This window comes from Trachurus japonicus, chromosome 18 (assembly GCF_045865225.1).
Source record: "Trachurus japonicus isolate A0001 chromosome 18, Traja_1.0".
NCBI lineage: Eukaryota > Metazoa > Chordata > Actinopteri > Carangiformes > Carangidae > Trachurus > Trachurus japonicus.
The window spans coordinates 1089716-1112257 of NC_140924.1; the positions used below are offsets into that span (position 1 = coordinate 1089716).

Here is a 22542-nt window from a genome sequence, read left to right on the forward strand (position 1 = left end):
ACCGAACCAAACCGGACTGGATAGGACCCAGTTTCCTCAGTAGAATCTGAATCTGAAGCCGTTAAAGTGAACGTTAAGCCGCTAAAAGCCAGAGTTGTAGCTAGTTACAGTGGTGGAGCGGAGGAGCTAAGTGTTGCTAATGCTAGCAGCTCCATCCTCAGACAGTGAGCCGCCGAATACAAACACTGCAAAGTGCACTAAATCAAAAGTGTAAAGACATGTTCTCTTCAATCTGCTAGATGATTGATATTGGTACTGCTAAAAATTTCCGGAGTTATTGGGCTTTTTATTTTGCTGTGCATCCAAAAAAGCGCTGTGAAACCAAGACAAAAGTGCAGCCAGTAGCCTATCTGTAGCTAATACCGAGGCAAAGTGCAGTATCTGTAGTTATATCTGCACCAAAACCAGGGGAAAAGTGCAGTATCTGTAGCTAATATCAAGGCAAAAGTGCAGTATCTGCCATAAAACGGTAGCATGACAAGCCAGACTATATCATTAAAATGTATATGCACTTTATGGCCTTTGGTTTGCACTTGATCTGCTTTTTAAACTTGGATGTTTTTATACTGAGATCTGCATTTTAAACTTGGATGTTTTTATACTGAAATGCCTACTTGCTGCTGTTGTTGTTATATTATCGAATGTTATTTATATTTACAATTATATGAGGGACAGCACAGTCTGGGGGGTGTAGTCAGGACTTCATTTCACTGCTTGTTGTAAGTGTACACTTTAACTTTGCATGTGACAAATAAAGAATCTTGATCTTAAAAAAAAAAAAAAGTATATATCCACCTACGGAGCAAATATTTGCTGCCGCTAGGGTGCGTCTAGATTTCTAGGCTAATAAGATGGTCATAAAGACAAACTACAAACTACATTTAATCCAGTCCACCTTTATCTAATCAGTTATAGACTTGGTGGTTATTCATCATTTGATGCTTCAACCTGACAATGAGAAACAGCAGTTTTTCTCAGCAGTGTGGCAGCAGTTTACCTCTGTAGGGCAGAGAGACGGAGAGGTACCGGTGCCGGTACCAGAGAGGGTCCAGTAGGATGTAGAACATGGCAGGTTCATCTGCTCTGTGTGTGTGTGTATATTTACATTTATATATATATGTGTGTGTGTGTGTAGACGACCATCATGGCGGTGGAGTACGATGGAGGAGTGGTGATCGGAGCAGACTCTCGCACCACCACAGGGTGAGAAACTACTACACTACACACTGATTACTTTCTCTCTTCTCTCTCCCTCCATCTTTATCTCTTCTCTCCCTCCCTCCTTACATCTTTCTCTCTCCTCCCCCTCCCTCCTTCTCTCTTCCTCTCTCCCTCCTTCCATCTTTCTCTCTTCTCTCCCTCCCCCTTCTCTCCCTCCTTCCATCTTTCTCTCTTCTCTCCCTCCCCCTTCTCTCCCTCCTTCCATCTTTCTCTCTTCTCTCCCTCCCTCAATCTTTCTCTCTTCTCTCCCTCCTTCCATCTTTCTCTCTTCTCTCCCTCCTTCCATCTTTCTCTCTTCTCTCCCTCCTTCCATCTTTCTCTCTTCCCTCCCTCCTTCCATCATTCTCTCTTCTCTCCCTACTTCCATCTTTCTCTCTTCAGCCTCCCTCCTTCTCTCCCTCCTTCCATCTTTCTCTCCTCTCCCTCCCTCCCTCCTTCCTTCTCTCTTCTCTCCCTCCCTCTTCCTGTCTCCCTCCTCCCATCTTTCTCTCTTCTTCCCTCCTTCACTCTTCTCTCCCCCTCTCCCTCCCTCCTTCACTCTTCCTCTCTCTCTCCCTCCCTCCACCCTTCTCTTTTCCTCCCTCCTTCTCTCCCTCCAGCTTTCTCTCTTCTCTCCCTCCCTCCTTCTCTCCCTCCGTCCGTCTTTCTCTCCTCTCCCTCCTTCCATCTTTCTCTCTCCCTCCCTCCTTCTCTCCCTCCTTCCATCTTTCTCTCTTCCCTCCCTCCTTCCATCTTTCTCTCTTCCCTCCCTCCCTCCTTCTCTCTTCTCCCCCTCACTCCCTCCACCTTTCTCTCTTCTCTCCCTCCTTCCATCTTTCTCTCTTCTCTCCCTCCTTCCATCTTTCTCTCTTCTCTCCCTCCTTCCATCTTTCTCTCTTCCCTCCCTCCTTCCATCATTCTCTCTTCTCTCCCCACTTCCATCTTTCTCTCTTCAGCCTCCCTCCTTCTCTCCCTCCTTCCATCTTTCTCTCCTCTCCCTCCCTCCTTCCTTCTCTCTTCTCTCCCTCCCTCTTCCTGTCTCCCTCCTCCCATCTTTCTCTCTTCTTCCCTCCTTCACTCTTCTCTCCCCCTCTCCCTCCCTCCTTCACTCTTCCTCTCTCTCTCCCTCCCTCCACCCTTCTCTTTTCCTCCCTCCTTCTCTCCCTCCAGCTTTCTCTCTTCTCTCCCTCCCTCCTTCTCTCCCTCCTTCCGTCTTTCTCTCCTCTCCCTCCTTCCATCTTTCTCTCTCCCTCCCTCCTTCTCTCCCTCCTTCCATCTTTCTCTCTTCCCTCCCTCCTTCCATATTTCTCTCTTCTCTCCCTCCTTCCATCTTTCTTTCTTCCCTCACTCCTTCCATCTTTCTCTCTTCCCTCCCTCCCTCCTTCTCTCTTCTCCCCCTCACTCCCTCCACCTTTCTCTCTTCTCTCCCTCCTTCCATCATTCTCCCTTCTCTCCCTCCTTCCATCTTTCTCTCTTCTCTCCCTCCTTCCACCATTCTCTCTTCTCTCCCTCCCTCCTTCCATCTTTCTCTCTTCCCTCCCTCCCTCCTTCTCTCCCTCCTTCCATCTTTCTCTCTTCTCTCCCTCCCTCCTTCTCTCTTCTCCCCCTCACTCCCTCCATCTTTCTCTCTTCTCTCCCTCCTTCTCTCCCTCCCTCCCTCCTGCTCTCTTCTCTCCCTCCATCATTCTCTCCTTCTCCCTCCTTCTCTCCCTCCTTCCATCTTTCTCTCTTCCCTCCCTTCTTCTCTCCCTCCTCCCTCCATCTTTCTCTCTTCCCTCCTTCCTTCTCTCCCTCCTCCCTCCCTCTTTCTCTATTCCCTCCCTCCACCTTTCTCTCTTCCCTCCCTCCATCTTTCTCTCTCCCTCCTTCTCTCTCAATTTAAAAACATTCAATGTCAATTCACCAAGCTTTATTGACAGGACAGTGTTGTACATTATTACCAAAGCATTAGGACAACAGAACCAGAATACATAGATTATTAATTAATAATAATAGTAACAACAGAACGATAACCCTAACCTCTGTCTTTCTCTCTCTCCGTCTTCTCTCCGTCCATCAGTGCGTACATCGCCAACAGAGTCACAGACAAACTGACTCCCATCCACGACAAGATCTTCTGCTGCAGGTCAGTGCTTCATCATCATCCTCATCCTCAGTAGCTGGTTCCCATGGAGACAGACAGATTGATTGATTGATTGATTGATTGATTTGGATCTCCATTAGCTACAGCAGTGCCAAAGCTATTCTTCCTGGGGTCCATACAACATATTTACAGTGTATTAATGCAATTCACGTCCCATACAATACAATCCATGTTCAAATCAGCTTCCTATAGGTCAGCAGTGGTACGTAGTATTTACATATCATGATGTCAATACATGTCTACATATATAAGTATATTGGTCACACAATAAGTTTCAATAGCCCATTGACCAGGGTATCCGCGGGGTCTTGAAAAGTATTAAAAGGTGATAAATCAATTTTGGGAAAATGAAGACCCTTAACCAGTTAACGCACGCTGTACCGCCCACGGTACGGCTCCAGAAGGTGGCGCTAGCATCAATTACTCCCGAACATTTTTAACAGCAGCCCTTAAGCATATATATTCATGTTATACATTGTTAGAAAGCTTAGATCGCCCCGATCAATTCAAGACCACCCATGATTTTTTTGGTTGCTCACAGCCCTAACAGGATTAGCAGTTAGGTCGGCTAGCCGCTAAGCTAACGTATGATGCGTACATACCTTTCAAGTCTTCCCTTTATCCACAGCTGATCTACAGCGACCATCTTATGACACAAGACCGTTTGTACAGCTCGCCAAGTACCCATGCTTGTGAAATATGAAATCTGTTTCCTTCTAACCAAAGTATTTTCCTCAATATGTCCATGTGTTTAGTCCAATGTGTAACGTAATACACGCGGATCAAAACAAAAACCAGCCCCGTTACCGCATTTTACGAGTTGCACGGCGATCTGTGACTACTAGGGCTGCCACGATTAGTCAACTAGTCACGACTACGTCGACTATTAAAATCGTCGACAACTAATTTAATAGTCGATGCGTCGTTTCTTTTCTTTTTTTTAAACTTTGTTTTTCTCTCAAAACTGCTGGGGCACCTTCCACACACGCACCCACCGCCGCAGCCGCCCACCACACACACATGCACTCACTCACTCAAGGTGAGTTTACAGGTGTTCTCTCTCTTTTCTCTCTCTACCTGTCTCGTCCCTCATCAAGCGGCACCGGTGTAACCCGCCGCCGCCGCCGCCACCGCCGCTACCGCCGCTCCTCTCCCTCTCTCTCTCTCTCTCTCCCTCTCTCTGTGTCATTTTAAATGAGAAGCGCTACTAGGAGCGGTACCGCCGCTCCATCGTTTTAAATCACGGACTGAAAAACAGCCGTTCGTCATTTAAAAATAAAATCGCGGACTTTGAGAGTCGGTGTTGGAGAACTAGAACGTTACCGCGTCCGGTCACAGCGTCCTGGTCACGTAATGAGCGCTCATCTTAACGAGCAAGTCTTCTCTCCCGGCGTAAATCTACGTCAATATTTTCCGGTAGCTTCTCATCACAGTCCACACCTTGCAGAGTTTGAGCTGCACCTCAGTTTCACTTGTTTTCATTTGACAGTTTCACACAGAACTTTCTGTTGAGTCTTTCCATGTTTCTCCTTCTGTGACAGTAAAAAGGGAGCATTTACATTTTTTCAGATTGTCTTATAAACTATTTGATTTTTTTTTAACAGAACGACTCCTATTATTTACAATGAGCACAAGTTATATTTGAATATAGGCCTACCAAAACTTTATTATTGTGAACAATTCCTTAGTTTCAGGTGTCCACCTCATTTTATTTAAATGTAGCTATGTTTAATGCCAGAGACAAATGAAGGAAAGACAAAAAACCTTTAAGTATTTATTTTGGTGTTGTTTAGGCCAGTGCCTTATCCTTATTTTACTCAGCTGTTTGCACTTTATGCTACAGTTAAAGCTGCATATTTCATTAAAAGTTTAATGAACTATCATCTTAATTGTCTTTATTTTTAGTTAGCATATACCTTAAACACTTCAAGCTGAAAGCTAATGATGGTATATAAGAGCAGCTGCATGCTGGTGCGATAAGCTGTATGTTTTACATTCAATTTACGTATGATCCGATTAGTCGACTAATCGAAAAAAATAGTCGGTGACTAGTCGACTATCAAAATAATCGTTTGTGGCAGCCCTAGTGACTACATGTGACTGAATGTTTACATCCGTGAGGTCTTCCTGCTTCAAACGACACCACGCAGTAGCCAATCGGTGGCGAGGATGGGCCGGGACATGTCTCGAAAGCCAATGAGGACACGTGACGATGAGACTGACAACGTGACTTTGATTGACAGCTGCTTGAGCCAATAGAAATTGTCCGTGAAATGAAGCAGATAACCTTTTAGCCAATAGTCTGAGGTTTTCAACGGTGTATGACACTACGCCATCACGTTTGGTTGCTGATAAACAAACCCTCGTGTATCCGACGTGCGCTCCACCCGCTCCGCGGCATAGAAATACACAATGCAGATAGGCGTATAGTTCTATAATCCACTGCTTTTAGGGGTGCGCCCTCTACTGCGCGCCAGGAGTTTAGCGGTTGTATTTTTTTTGTTTCTTTTGGTCTTTTGACTTGAAATTTGGACTGCAGGAAGCCAAGACCTGTGGCTGTGGCCTAATTGTGTCTATAGCCTGCTGAGAGGTCCCTGAATGTCTGTACCCATGTCATTCTATAGGCAAACCTATGGGCGGGGAAACAATTTAATCATTCTAACCTTTGCCATTTTTGTAAGTAAAGTCACAGAATCAAAAAAAACACCTTAACAGTAATCCTGAGAGTGTTACCTTTACAATGATACCAGGCACATCTCTGAATCTTAAACTATGTGGGATCTGTGCTGCTCACAACTTGGGCATGGCGTTATGGCAAAAAACATGAAAAATAGGTGCGTGCATTAAGAGGTTAAAAAGTATTAAAAAGTCTTTTCACGACTTTATAAAGTCTTAAATTTTGAAGGAATCCGAGTAGTGTAATGGCACTCGGATTCCGCCCAAGTCGAGCGAGTACTCGAGTGCTCGGATATCGGCTGCAGCTCTACTACTAGAAACAAAATCAAATGAGCTGAGGCACATGTCATGACTGTCGTGATTGTAGTTTTTGGGGAGTTGAGCAATATTTCTTTTTTGATAAACTTTTCCTTTTGTTTATTATCCTAGCCTATTTTGAATTCTGTTGTAAGTGGTCTACAGCAGTGGTTCTCAACGTGGGGTCCGGGGACCCCCAGGGGTCCTTGAGAGGGTTGAAGAGGGTCCCCAACTTTTTCTTGAAATTGTTAAACTTTTTTTTCCTTTGAGAATATATATATATATATATAGCCTATATTAGATTTCTTTAAACTTATTTTTTGGAGAATTTTACCACTTTTTCTAGATTTTTTTTAAAACTTTTTTTTTTTTTTAGAAATTTTACCACTCTTTTCTAGAAAATTTTAAACTTTTTTTGTTTGTTTGTTTTTTGGGAGAATTTTACCACTTCTTCCTAGAAAATGTTTGAAGGTTTTTGGAGAAATTGTACCACTTTTTTCCAGAAATTTCTCTAATTTGAATGCAGAAAACTTTATTCAGTCTCGGAACAAATGGTGTTTGCTTCAAAATTTTGTCCAATGGGGGTCCGTGGTCTAATTTGTGTCAATTTAGGGGTCCTTAATGTGAAAAAGTTTGTGAACCACTGGTCTACAGTCTTAGGGGCCGTGTCCACCAGACGCGTTTTCAGCGCTCTGGGCGTCTACTTTCCATTCAAACCCTATTGAGTTGGGCGCTCACAGCCACGAGCCCGGAAACTGCTTTTCCACTAGCCCTAGTACCTGGTACCATTTTTAGTACAGTGCAGTGCCGAGCCGTGCCGCGCCATGCAGAGCCGAGCCGCGCCGCGCCATGCGGAGCCGAGCAGTGCCGAGCCGCGCCGCGCCACGCAGAGCCGAGCAGTGCTGAGCCATGCGGAGCAGTGACGAGCCACGCCGCGCCATGTAGAGCCGAGCAGTGCCGAGCAGTGCCGAGCCGTGCCGCACCATGCAGAGCCGAGCAGTGCCGAGCCGTGCCGCGCCACGCAGAGCCGAGCTGTCCCGAGCCTTGCCGCGCCATGCAGTGCCGAGCCGAGCCATGTAGAGCCGAGCCACGCCGAGCAGTGCCGAGCCATGCCGAGCCGCGCCATGCAGTGCCGAGCAGTGCCGCGCCATGCTGAGCCGCGCCATGCAGTGCCGAGCAGTGCCGAGCCACGCCGAGCCATGTAGTGCCGAGCAGTGCCGAGCCGCGCCGCGCCATGCAGAGCCGAGCAGTGCTGAGCCGTGCCGTTAAAGTGTAGTTTCTCCTCAGAGTGACGTCCAGGGCGCTGTGAAGATAAAAGTTACTGACAGATGATCTGAGGAGATAGACTGACCAGCTGGTCAAATAAGAGAAACATCCTCCAGACTCTGGATGACAGAGGTTTAACTAGACTGTAGGGATGACCCTCCAAAAATCAAAGCTTCATTCGTTGCCATGGTAATCGATCATGAAGTCCGTGATCGATAGTTTTGTTTTTTTCTTCCTTTTTTCCTCTTTGACACCGATTCTCATCAGCAGTTGTTACATTAAAATGGACAGGCTGCTTGGCATCCTGCAAACCTGCCTGATTTTGGAGACATGCAGTGTTTGTTATTAGCTACTTTCATTATTTCCGCTTCGATTATCAAAATATGGTAATCGGGTCAGCCCTACTAGACTGTAGAGGAGTTCATGTTCATGGTCAACCTCCCACTGTTAAACAGCCGGCTACACTCAGGCCGTAGAGCCGGTCGTCCAATAACCAGAGGGTTGGCGGTTCGAATCCCGCTCTCTCCCAGTCTCTGTCGTAGTGTCCTTGGGCAAGAAACCTTACCCACTTAACCTTGTGTTAGGGGTGGGCGATATGACGATATTAGATCGTGAAGTGATTAGAGCGTGTAGACGATCTGCCAAAGTGCAGAGATCGTAGGATTGTCAGGGGCTCATTCTATAAACTGCAGTTCTATGCTGACGCACCAGACGTATTACATCATCAACCTGAATGACCAATCATAGCGAATTATACCCGCCTCCTTGTTCGTGTGTGTAGCGGTAGTCGCATGGAGAACCATGGCTGAAAGCCAAAGCAGGAGTTGGTCGCTTTTTTTTTTTTTTTTTTTTTTTTAAACAGCGTTTCACCATCTCTCATCTCTGCCAGTCAGCCCCTCCACCTGCCGCCTGCACACACAGACACACACACGGACCTATGACACAGACGCATGGATAGTCCGACTAACGACCCCTCTAACCGCCCTCCTAAATAAAAGCTACCTTTTGTGCATTTTACTTGCACATGTTGGCAAAACATGTGCAAGTAATGTTTTGCCATTACTTGCACATGTTTTGCAAGTAATGCAAAACATTACTTGCCCCGCGGGAGGGTTCAGAAGGGGCCGGTGCCGTGTGATTTGGGTGGCAGCCGTGGGCGGGGGCCCCGGCGACCCAATCCTCGGACAACGACTCTGGCTTTAGGGACATGGAATGTCACCTCGCTGGGGGGGGAAGAGCCCGAGCTCGTGCGGGAGGCTGAGAGGTTTCGGCTAGAGATAGTCGGGCTCACCTCCACGCACAGTCTGGGCTCTGGAACCCAACTCCTGGAGAGAGGCTGGACTCTCTTCCACTCTGGAGTTGCCCACGGTGAGAGGCGGCGAGCTGGTGTGGGCTTGCTCATAGCCCCCCAGCTCAGCCGCCATGTGTTGGAGTTCTCCCCACTTAACGAGAGGGTCGCTTCCCTGCGCCTTCGGGTCGGGGATAGGTCTCTCACTGTTGCCTACGGGCCGAACAGCAGTGCAGAGTACCCGGCCTTCCTGGAGGCCCTGGGAGGGGTGCTGGAAAGTGCCCCAACTGGGGACTCCATCGTTCTGTTGGGGGACTTCAACGCTCACTAGGCAGTGACAGTGTTACCTGGAGAGGTGTGATTGGGAGGAACCTCCCCGATCTGAACCCAAGCGGTGTTTGGTTATTGGACTTCTGTGCTAGCCACAGTCTGTCCATAACGAACACCATGTTCAGGCATAAGGGTGTCCATCAGTGCACGTGGCACCAGGACACCCTAGGCCGGAGGTCAGTGATCGACTTTGTAGCCGTGTCATCTGATCTCCGTCCGTATGTCTTGGACACTCGGGTGAAGAGAGGGGCTGAGCTGTCAACTGATCACCACCTGGTGGTGAGTTGGATCCGCTGGCAGGGGAGGAAGCTGGTCAGACCTGGAAGACCCAAGCGCATCGTGAGGGTCTGCTGGGAACGTCTGGCAGAATCCCCTGTCAGGGAGGTCTTCAACTCCCACCTCCGGGAGAGCTTTGACCGGATCCCGAGGGAGGCCGGAGACATTGAGTCTGAATGGACCATGTTCTCCACTTCCATTGTTGACGCGGCTGTACGAAGCTGTGGTCGTAAGGTCTCCGGCGCCTGTCGCGGTGGCAATCCCCGAACCCGGTGGTGGACACCAGAAGTAAGGGATTCCGTCAAGCTGAAGAAGGATTGGAAAAGTCTGGGAAAAGTCTGGGAAAAGTTCGGGGAGGCCATGGAGGAGGACTACCGGTCGCCCTCGAGGAAATTCTGGCAAACCATCCGACGCCTCAGGAGGGGGAAGCAGTGCTCCACCAACACTGTTTACAGTGGAGGAGGGGAGCTGTTGACCTCGACTGGGGATATCGTCGGACGGTGGAAGGAATACTTCGAGGATCTCCTCAATCCCACTGACACGCCTTCCGTCGAGGAAGCAGAGGCTGAGGACTCAGAGGTCGATTCATTCATCACCCAAGCTGAAGTCACTGAGGTAGTTCAGAAGCTCCTCAGTGGCAAGGCACCGGGGGTGGATGAGATCTGCCCTGAGTACCTCAAGTCTCTGGATGTTGCGGGGCTGTCGTGGCTGACACGCCTCTGCAGCATCGCGTGGCAGTCGGGGACAGTGCCTCTGGACTGGCAGACCGGGGTGGTGGTCCCTCTCTTCAAAAAGGGGGACCGGAGGGTGTGTTCCAACTACCGGGGGATCACACTCCTCCTCAGCCTCCCGGGGAAAGTCTATTCCAGGGTGCTGGAGAGGAGAATTCGGCCGATAGTCGAACCTCGGATTCAGGAGGAACAATGCGGTTTTCGTCCTGGCCGTGGAACACTGGACCAGCTCTACACCCTCCGCAGGGTGCTCGAGGGTGCATGGGAGTTTGCCCAACCAGTCCACATGTGTTTTGTGGACTTGGAGAAGGCTTTCGACCGTGTCCCACGTGGCATCCTGTGGGAGGTGCTCCGGGAGTATGGGGTCGGAGGCCCTCTGCTGAGGGCTGTACGGTCCCTGTATGACCGGAGCAGGAGCTTGGTTCGCATTGTCGGCAGTAAGTCAGACCTGTTCCCGGTGCGTGTTGGACTCCGGCAGGGCTGCCCTTTGTCACCGGTTCTGTTCATTATTTTTATGGACAGAATTTCTAGGCGCAGCCAAGTGCCGGAGGGGGTACGGTTCAGGAGCCACTTGATTTCATCTCTGCTTTTTGCAGATGATGTGGTCTTGTTGGCTCCCTCGGGCCAGGACCTTCAGCATGCACTGGGGCGGTTTGCAGCCGAGTGTGAAGCAGCTGGGATGAGAATCAGCACCTCTAAGTCCGAGGCCATGGAAAAAGGTGGTTTGCCCCCTCCAGGTCGGGGGAGAGTTCCTGCCTCAGGTGGAGGAGTTTAAGTATCTTGGGGTCTTGTTCACGAGTGAGGGGAGAACGGAGCGCGAGATCGACAGGCGGATCGGTGCGGCGGCCGCAGTAATGCGGTCGTTGTACCGGTCCGTCGTGGTGAAGAAGGAGCTGAGCCGAAAGGCAAAGCTCTCGATTTACCGGTCGATCTACGTTCCCACCCTCACCTATGGTCATGAACTCTGGGTCATGACCGAAAGAACTGGATCCCGGATACAAGCGGCCGAAATGAGTTTCCTCCGCAGGGTGGCGGGGCGCTCCCTTAGAGATAGGGTGAGGAGCTCTGTCACCCGGGAGGAGCTCGGAGTAGAGCCGCTGCTCCTCCCTCGGGAGGTGTTCATGTCCCACCGGGAGGAGGCCCCGGGGAAGACCCAGGACACGCTGGAGTGACTACGTCACTCTGCTGGCCTGGGAACGCCTTGGGGTCCCCCCGGAAGAGCTGGAGGAAGTGTCCGGGGAGAGGGAAGTCTGGGGATCCCTGCTCCGACTGCTGCCCCCACGACCCGACTCCGGATAAGCGGATGAAAATGGATGGATGGATGGATGAAAATTATGTCTAAAAAATTATCGTATTTATCCAATAGGCCCTAAAAAGGAAGAAAAACTTTAAAACCACTTTCGGTATTATTCGGTTATTCGGCCAAACGCTTTGATATTATTCGGCTTCGGCCAAAGATTTGCTATTCGGTGCACCCGTAGTGATCGTGAACGTCACTCTCCATCCATCACTAGCACATCTAACGACCAATCAGAGGTTAGAACAGGATGAGTCGTCCCTAGCAACGGGGTTGACGCTCTCTCTGCTGTTAAAGTGGTTTAAATGGACATGTTAGTTAGTCTCTGAAGTCATGGATACAGAGACACCTGACAACCGTCTCCATGGAAACACACCACCACCATGGACATCCCATCATCTCTCTCTGTCTCTCTGTGTAGGTCTGGATCGGCTGCCGACACTCAGGCCATCGCCGACGTGGTCACCTACCAGCTGGGCTTCCACAGGTAACCATGGCAACCTGACATATATACATACAACTGTTGATGTTAGTTTTTATTAGTTTCAGTCTCATTGATGCTCTTTTCTCTGGTTTAGTTTCAGTTTAAGACTTTCAGTTTTGTTTCAGTCCTAGTGAGCCCTGACTATTATGGTCTGGCTGTAGTCCGTGGTGTTAATCTCTAGGGCTGGGACGATATGCTTTTCTCCCAATTTGATTCTTCTATGATTTTTTTTGGGATGGCGATTCTACGATATTGCAGATTCTCTCTATGATTTTTAGTCTTTAGCATTTTTAACATTTATCTGCACACAAATACTGTAGGAGCCTATAAATGAACATACTCCATTATAAAGTGAACTTAAACCCTTTTCAAAACCTGGACTCTCTGTAAAAAAGGCGAACAAATGCACATTGCACAATATTTTTAAAAATTCACACAAAAAATTTGATTTTTGATGAAAAAAAAAGATTTTGGAAAAAAAAAAAGCTTTAAAAATCGTCAAAAAAGATATATAGATATTTATGTGGATGGATTTTTTTCTCCCACCCCTAGTAATCTCTCTACTAGTGATGTCACGGTCACAGTGATATGTAGTGATGGTTGTCGTTGAGTAGCTGCTCCAGTGGTTCAGTCTGGTTCTGGTTGTGTTTCTGACCCCTGTGTGTGTGTGTGTGTGTGTCTGTGTGTGTGTCTGACTATTATGGTCTGGTTCTCCCCTCTGCAGCATAGAGCTGGACGAGCCCCCCCTGGTGGAGACAGCAGCCAACCTGTTCAAGGCCAGCTGCTACCGCTACAGAGAGGAGCTGACTGCTGGCATCCTGGTGGCCGGCTGGGACCGGCGGAGGGGGGGTCAGGTAACACTACATCCCATAATATACCATAAGATACTATAACATACCATAATATACTATAATATACTATAATATACCATAATATAATATACACTAAAGAGGAGCTGACTGCTGGCATCCTGGTGGCCGGCTGGGACCGACGGAGGGGGGGTCAGGTAACACTACATCCCATAATATACCATAAGATACTATAACATACCATAATATACCATAATATACTATAATATACACTAAAGAGGAGCTGACTGCTGGCATCCTCGTGGCCGGCTGGGACCGTCAGAGGGGGGGGCAGGTAACAATACATCCCATAATATACCATAAGATACTATAAAATACTATAATATACCATAATATACTATAATATACACTAAAGAGGAGCTGACTGCTGGCATCCTGGTGGCCGGCTGGGACCGGCAGAGGGGAGGGCAGGTAACACTACATCCCATAATATACCATAAGATACTATAACATACCATAATATACCATAACATACCACAATATACCACAATATACCATAATATACCACAATATACCACAATATACCATAATATACTATAATATACTATAATATACCACAATATACCACAATATACTATAATATACTATAATATACTATAATATACACTAAAGAGGAGCTGACTGCTGGCATCCTGGTGGCCGGCTGGGACCGTCAGAGGGGGGGGCAGGTAACAATACATCCCATAATATACCATAATAAACCATAATATACCATAACATACCATAACATACCATAATATACCATAACATACCATAATATACCATAACATACCATAATATACCAGTGTTTCCCCTACCGTTCTATTGGCGGCCCGCCCCGCCTGCACGGGCCCCCGCCCCCCCTGAAAAACGGGACATCTAGGAGCCAGTCGCGGTCAAAGCGGACCTGTTGGTCTGATCAAACTGTAGAGCGCTCCACCTGAAGCACCCAAGCTGCCCAAGCAACCAAACGGCGCTATTCTCCCTCTGCCATCTGATTTTTAAATACCAGCGCTCACGCCGGGTACACACCGGGCGAGGAAGCGCCGCGAATCAGATTCACCGCGGCGTGCACCTCCGCCAAAACTGGCGATAAAAGCACCGCTGTTTCACTATTTTAACTCATTTACAGCTGCGTCACCTTTACTTTGAAAGTCCAGTGGAGCTGGATCAGAACGGAGCGTTTGTACGGAGGGAGAGATCAGCTGATCGCTGCTGCTGACTTTCTCTCTGAGCGTCTCCGCTGAGTCTCCGCCTCCTCACCCGTTGAGCTGAGCGTCAGGAGCTCATTATATATTAGACTATAGCCTATATCTTATTTTGTATACAGTCAGTCACCACTGAAAGAAGTTGTCCACTCACAGCAGGACAGATGGATAATCGGTAAAGTTAATAATTTCACTTAATGTGGCCATGAATAAATCAATTTCGATGTTTTGCCTGTTATATTTCAGTGTTGCCCAAACGCAAATCTTGAATAAGTCTTTGTTGCCTTTGTACAGAGACAATATGAGATTTGCTTGTAGCCACAGCACCTAAAAAACCCACTATTTTCATACGCACACTCAATAAAACACACACTCGTAGGCCTATGCTATAATTTCGATCAGTGAAATATATTAACAATTATTAATTAATTATTATTATTATTAATTATTAATTTAACAACAATATAAAATAACAAATACTAGAGGCCAATGTGTGTAGCCTATTTGTGTTTATTTAATCCAAACAGAGCGCGCGAGAGATGAACACACACACCTTCACATACCCCCCCCCCCCGGACTCATCGACCCCCACCCCCCAGGACAAAACGGCTAGGGAAAACACTGATATACTATAATATACACTAAAGAGGAGCTGACTGCTGGCATCCTGGTGGCCGGCTGGGACCGGCGGAGGGGGGGCAGGTAACACTACATCCCATAATATACCATAATATACTATAATATACCATAATATACTATAATACACACTGAGGAGTGGGGGGGCAGCTGTGTATTCATGGGTTGCAGTGACGTCACGTCGAAGGGACCGCCTCCATATTTGTGTCCGATGTGACAGGTCTCCTCATGACAGCATCAAACCGCAGGATGGAAATGACAGTTTCTTGACAAAAGGACAGAGTTTCATACATCCTGTCTGGGTTTATATCTCTATAACAACAGACTAACTATATATTATCACACTTATTACACAGTTTATGAATTAACTAATTAATTAATTAGAGACGTAATGTTCAGGGATGCAAACAGCGCGCCGAAAAGCGAAACTCGCTTTTTTTCATGACCAATTAGGTGACTTGTGTGAATAGTTCAGATCCGAAGAGTTTTTGTTTTGAGGGAGGGGGGGGGGTCTCAGCGTCTCAGCGTCTCAGCTGGGGTCAGTAAATGTTTTTCTAACAGGCTGACAGTGACAATCACCTGAAACTGAGGCGAACTCATTCATGGTCTCTGATTACACTGATAACAGCCGTCCTCCAATGTAGACGTACGACATGTGCGCTCGTTACCCAAAGCGGTGCGTATCCGCGTGCAGTCGGTGCGACGGCGACGCCGTTTCCCCCCCCGTGCATGTGGAGCTGTGGCCGCGGACATGCATGGTTCCCTACGTTGCTGTGTCAGGCAGGTGTTTCCACGGAGCTCTGCCCCGTTTCAGAGGTGAAGGAAGCCCTGAGTGGAAAGACGTCGCCTCCGCCATGTAGAACGTGTTCAATTCATAAAAGTGAAACTAACACACTATATATATGTCCATGACACACTGAATGAAACATCCCACATCTTTATTTCTTCAGTTTATTTTAATAGTAATAATTATGACTAACATTCAGTGAAGACCTAAAAATCAGTTTCTCCATAATTGAAATATTGCAAAGGATTTTTTTTTTTTTTTAAAGCATTTTTAATATAGAAATGTTGGCCTACTGAAAACTATGTCCATCTATATGCACTCAATAGGTTGAACTACTGGAAATGGACTTTTCCTTGATATTGTAATGTACTTATTTGTTAATGGTGAACCAACCCCCCCCCCGGGAAATTCCTCTCTTTTTTGGTCCTGACCCGTTTGCATCGCTGAATGTTGATCAAAGTCCTTAGTCCGGTCACTTCTCCGCTGTTTGCTCCTCACCCTCCTCCTGTCGACTCGTGTGTAGTTGTTTTCAACGAGCTTTTGATAATCAATCAGTAGATTGATGAATTATCATGTAAATGTTACGATGTGAACATTCATGTCGTCCTGTCTATCATAAGAGACTACGATACGGGACACGTTCGTGTCGCGGACTCGCGGTGGCACAGACACAGCTGGTCACTCTGTGACACGCGCTGGCCCGTCCGGTCTGTCCGCTCTGATCGCAGGTTTGGTTCCAGCAGCGGTGAGGGAGGCAGAGAGCCTCCACTCTCCCTCTAACCAGCTACAAGTCATGTTTCTAACATCACAATTAGTCTGAAGCTGGTAAAAATGAAACACAAGGTAAAAATCCTTGATAGTTCTTCTGCCCTGCTCCGCTGATCAGAGCGGCGTCCCTAGCAACGGCCCGTTTTACTTAGCAACGGCCTGTTATACAGAAATAAAAGACCCTAAATGCAGAATCAGTGAGTAATTAATAAGAAAAGGCGTGTTTCCACTGCAGGAACTTGGGGGTAATTTTACGGGGCCAGCCCCATTGGTGCGTGTTTCCACTGCAGGAACCTCCCCCACAGGGCCATTTACAGGAACTTTTACGGGGGCCAACGGAGTACCTACTCCAGGGTAGGTACTCCGTTGGCCCTGAAAAGCTCCTGGGTGGGGCTCGAGGTTAACCCGGCACTGATTGGCTAAAGCTAGAGCAGCTCTGACGCTACCAGAAAGCACCAAAACAACCGGCATTTTTAAAAGGGGGAGCAGAAGGGGAGCATTAGCCTAGCAGACACCGCTGTAAACAACAAGAAAACAGCAGGAAGATGTACACAAATGGACCGACGGTGAGGTGCAGACATTGATGCAGTCTACAGCACCGAGGAGATTCAGAGGGTTTGAGTCATCGTGGCGAAATGAAAATATCAGCGCACCTCGACACACTGGGGATCCATCACGCCGCAAAACAATGCCTTGAAAAGTAAAAAAAAAAAAAAAAAAAAACTCTAGCAGGATTACAATCAGCGGCCATGTGCACAAACACACAGACCAGAAACGCGGCTACCGCCTCAGCTCCTTCCATCCTTCTCCGTTGTTGTTATGATTTTTGTGCATGTGCTTGTGACCCGCCTGGGTGACGTCACGGTCGAAACTGTCGCACAGCGATTAAGCAGCGATGGAAACTCATGACGTCACCGCGGGGTGACCGGGGTCCGACTCTGCAGTGGAAACACGGCCACTGAGAGGCCGAGTGAGAGGACGGTTCCTGTAGAAGTTCCTACCCCCTCCCTTTACCAGGAACTCCTGCAGTGGAAACACGGCTAAAGTAATCAAAATGCAGAATTCAATATATCTATGTTATTAAAAACAAAAGTGAATCCCCTCTTTTTGTGAGACTTGTCACAGCCCATGCTGCCACTGACAGACTGCCTGCAGTCAACCATTTATTCCGCCTATCCACAAGTTTCCGAACGTCATCTATGGTCAAAACTGGCTTCCGGTTTGCCGGTTTGGTGGAATTTTACGTTTACGTTTCCATGGTTTTCAGGCGTTGTCATAGTTGCGGTAAACGCATGGATCTATTAACGCTGGCTTTTACAGGATATCCGCGGGGTCTTAAAAAGTCTAAAAAAGTCTAAAATTTGAAAATCTAAATTTTAGGCCTTAAAATGTCTTAAATTTGTTGAATTATTGTGTTCAAGTCTTAAATAATTTTAGACAGGTCTTAAATTTTCTTATGCCCAGCATGGGCGAGCATTTTTAAATAAAAAGATGTAGCCTACCGTATTTTCCGGACTATAAGTCGCGTTTTTTTTCTAGTTTGGCTGGCCATGCGACCTATATTCAGAAGCGACTTATATATTTAAAAAAAAAAACCTATGCTATGACCACAAGAGGGAAGCACGGCTTTTATTTCTAAATCCCTCCTCATTCAGTGGCTCATCTTCATCTTCCTCATGTGCTGTTCTCCTCGCTGTGCTGTCTGACCTGTCTCCGTTGCGCCGTAGCGCTTCACTCCGTCAATTCAGAGTATTTTCACAGTGTGTTCTGCGGTCAGTCTTCGGTCTCTGCTCCGGTCCCGACTGGGCTCCGACACGGAGCAGAGAGCCAGGTCCGACTGGGCTCCGGACACGGAGCAGAGAGCCAGGTCCGACTGGGCTCCGGACACGGAGCAGAGAGCCAGGTCCGACTGGGCTCCGGACACGGAGCAGAGAGCCAGGTCCGACAGTGCAGGGCTGTCCCTCTCTGAAGCAGAGGAGAGGTCGGTTTCACTCCCGTCCGTCTTCACAGAGTCCACAAAGGGTTTCTGATCACAGGGTTTCCAGCGCTGCCGCCTAAACTAACGTGTTAAAAAAAAAAAAAGGAGCGATATTCACCGCCGCCGCCGCCGCCGCCGCCCCCCCCTCCCCCTTGGGACGATCGCCTTCATTCATCTCCGCATCCTCACACACACATAGGCTACACACCACAGAGAAACGCGCATGCATAACAGCAGCGCGCGCTATAGGTGTCGGCCTTTAAACAAAGCCTGGTCATTATATGACACCCGGCTATTAATTAAATGTTTGAAAAATAAATGCGACTTATAAACCGGTGCGACTTATATATGTTTTTTTCCTCTTCATGACGTATTTTTAGGCAGATGCGACTAATACTCAGGTGCGACATATAGTCCGGAAAATACGGTAGTACACATTTATTCAAGCATTATTTAATACCATAATATATAGGGGTGACCAAAAGCCAATTTATTTACTTCATGTGTCAAATATTGTGCTGGTCATAATACAGAACAGGTTGTGGCTCGTGTCTGTTGATCAAAGAAGTTGAAATATTTCCATGTTTGTCTATTCTGGGTGACATTTAGAAGTCATCACATTTCAGGCCAAAGGGGAAGTGTTGGTGTTTTTACTGTTCTCCAATGTAAAAATGGGTCACGTGTGACCCTTAACATTATTCAAGGTTTAAAGTCATCAGCCTGTTGGTTGCCACAGTGAATTAAATAAATAATGTGTTACATAAACATTTTTAATTTCACTCCCCAATTTCTTTTTGTGCCCCCAAATAGTTTACTTTAGATGCTCCTGCGACACTTCATTGTGCTTTATTGAATGTATTTTCAACTACAAACAAGCCTAACACGCAACTTATATATTGCAATCAATTTCTAGTTTTGTGACTCCGCATTTCTTTTGTACGTTTTTTATTTGTCATGATAGGTCTTAAATTTCATCCATAATGGTCTTAAAAAGGTCTTAAAAAGTCTTAAATTTGAGCTGGTGAAACCTGCAGAGACCCTGTTTTAACACAGATGTCAATTTGTGTTAAATAATATCCAATATCCACTGTTAAAAGCTGCTGTGATGATCCATGCGTTTTACAGATTTTCATTGGGGAAAAAAAAAAAAAAATCCATGCATTTACCGCGGCTACTGAAACCATGGAAACGTAAACATAACATTCCAAAACCGGCAAAACAGGCTACGTTTTTGACGTTCGGAAAAAGGTGGATAACTTTACGTCTTTTGGGATGGAATAAAACTGCAGTCCGGGGTTTCTATGGCGACTGCTATCACAGTCAACAGCACAATATAACCCTGGCATCTTTCAAATAACATAAATTTTGGGTCTCTTGGTGATTTCCTCCTACTGCTCCACTTGTTCAGTAACGTGACGCTGTGATCTGTGCCCAGATCGCCCTGATTCGGACACAGAAACACAGTGACGTCGTGTGAATCTAATGAACAGGAGGGATGATGTAGTGAGCTGGTTATATGAATGGACCCTGGACTCGAGGCTGAGGGCTTCTGTCCGTCCTGTTGGGGTTTATTTCACTAGAATATACAACAGCCTGCTGACTATATATGAGGAGCTCTTTTCCAAAATGCTATAAATCCATTTTAATAGTTTTCCAGAAAATGACTTTTTTTTTACCTAGACCCACCTATTTTGTTAATGGCCGCGTTTCCCAGATTTGTTAAGAAGCTCTTAGCGCTAAGATCTTCTTTGGAGCGCTCTTAAGAGCGCTGTGAAAGAAGAACGTGTTTCCCAGAGTCGCTCTTAGCTTAAGAAGATCTTTCACTAAGAAGGAAATGTAAGATCGAGCTGACCCACTCTTTCGAGTCTTCTTAGCGACTTTTTAGCACTTTTTCAAGGCAAATCAATATCACACTAAGTAGGGATGGGTACCGAAATTCTGTACTTTTTTGGTACCGACCGAATTCCCACCAAAGTATCGATTCACATAAAGTCAATCGGTACTAGGGCTGCCACGATTAGTCGACTAGTCACGACTACGTCGACTATTAAAATCGTCGACAACTAATCGTTTTTTGTTTTTTTTTTAACTTTGTTTTTCTCTCAAAACTGCTGGGGCACCGCACCCGCCGCTGCAGCCGCCCACCACACACACACACGTGCACTCACTCACTCAAGGTGAGTTTACAGGTGGTCTCTCTCTTCTCTCTCTACCTGTCTTGTCCCTCATCAAGCGGCACCAGTGTAACCCCGGTGTAACCCCGCCGCCGCTCCTCTCCCTCTCTCTCTCTCTCTCTCTCTCTCTCTCTCTCTCTCTCTCTCTCGTCTGTCGTTTTAAATGAGAAGCGCTACTAGGAGCGGTACCGCCGCTCCATCGTTTTAAATCACGGACTGAAAAACAGCCGTTCGTCATTTAAAAATAAAACCGCGGACTTTGAGAGTCGGTGTTGGAGAACTAGAACGTTACCGCGTCTGGTCACAGCGTCCTGGTCACGTAATGAGCGCTCATCTTAACGAGTAAGTCTTCTCTCCCGGCGTAAATCTACGTCAATATTTTCCGGTAGCTTCTCATCACAGTCCACACCTTGCAGAGTTTGAGCTGCACCTCAGTTTCACTTGTTTTCATTTGACAGTTTAACACAGAACTTTCTGTTGAGTCTTTCTATGTTTCTCCTTCTGTGACAGTAAAAAGGGAACAAATCCTACATTTTTTCAGACAAGACGATAGTCTTATAAACTATTCGATTTTTTTTAACAGAACGACTCCTATTATTTACAATGAGCACAAGTTATATTTGAATATAGGCCTACCAAAACTTTATTATTGTGAACAATTCCTTAGTTTCAGGTGTCTACCTCATTTTATTTAAATGTATGTTTAATGCCAGAGACAAATGAAGGAAAGACAAAAAACCTTTAAGTATTTATTTTGGTGTTGTTTAGGCCAGTGCCTTATCTTTATTTTACTCAGCTTTATGCTACAGTTAAAGCTGCATATTTCATTAAAAGTTTAATGAACTATCATCTTAATTGTCTCTATTTTTAGTTAGCATATACCTTAAACACTTCAAGCTGAAAGCTAATGATGGTATATAAGAGCAGCTGCTGGTGCGATAAGCTGTATGTTTTACATTCAATTTACGTATGATCCCATTAGTCGACTAATCGAAAAAAATAGTCGGTGACTAGTCGACTATCAAAATAATCGTTTGTGGCAGCCCTAATCGGTACCACATTTCGGTACCTGAACGCACCTTCGCCGTGCGTCAGCGAGAGTGCAGTCTGCATGAGCCCCGCACACTCACGCCCGCCCCCCTCCTCTCTCTCTCTCTCTCTCTCTCTCTCTGAAATGAGACGTGGAGAAGCTGTAGCACCAGCCCGTGTTTTAAATCACTACGTGAAAAACAGCCGTCCGTCATTTAACAATGACGAACGGACTGTGACAATCCGTACCGAAGCGGTCCGTCAAGTCCTCGTCACGTAATGAGAGCATCTAAACATCTAAACATGTAAACGAGGATGAAGTCTCCCCCTCTCCTCTCGTCAAAACGTCAAGTTCACATGTTGCAGAGTTTGCACTGCAGTTTCAGTTTTTTTTTTTTTTTTCCACAAAGTTTCACACAGAGCTTTCTGAGGCTGTAGGAATCTCTCCATGTTTCTCCTTTTCCCACAGTAAAAACGGACATTTTTCAGACAAGACTATAGTCTCACAAACTTTTTTTTTTCATTTTTTTTTTTTAATTGAATGACTATTCCATTATTATATTAAAATCATTGCCCATCCCTAAAACATAAAATACTCTTAACCTCTTAAACCCTGGCCACATTTTCAGAAAAAATGCCTAAAAAGACATACCCAAAGTAAATGAAGAATTACTCCACTATAAAAACGTTCATATGCATGTTCTTGGTGTCCTTGGACATCTATGGACTTCAGAGAATGTATTCCCAGTCTAAAAAAAATTGTGTCTGTCACTATGCCTGAGTAAATTGGAATCAACCAGTGCAATAATGTGAAATTTCTATCCTCGCCTGAATTTTCCCCCTATTTGACAGAGGATAAAACAATGCCAACAATGATTCCATGTAGACAGATGCCATTGATTACCTTCAGCAAATCCTTGACTACATATTTATCAAATTTGATAGAATTTGAGCAAAGGGAAAAGCCTCTACAAAGGTTTTAGTAAGGATACAACCAGGCGGACACTCATTTTGGCACAATTTGGCACACTTTGTGCCAAAATGTGCCAAATGGATTATTTTCCACTTCCCATGGAAACTGGCTGGAAAACACAACTTATGTCCATTAGGCTAGTGTAATGCCATC

At 46.4% G+C, this 22542-nt stretch overlaps 1 protein-coding gene across 1 annotated transcript in view; it reads left to right on the plus strand.

The window, feature by feature from the left end:
- psmb6 (proteasome 20S subunit beta 6) overlaps nt 1-22542 on the plus strand; it is a 35384-nt gene that overhangs the window by 492 nt on the left and 12350 nt on the right. Inside the window, exons 2-5 of the mRNA XM_085806296.1 lie at nt 1136-1203; nt 3260-3325; nt 11926-11991; nt 12713-12842. Of these exons, the coding sequence (XP_085662422.1) occupies nt 1136-1203; nt 3260-3325; nt 11926-11991; nt 12713-12842 (330 nt within the window). The remainder of the gene's footprint in view (nt 1-1135; nt 1204-3259; nt 3326-11925; nt 11992-12712; nt 12843-22542) is intronic.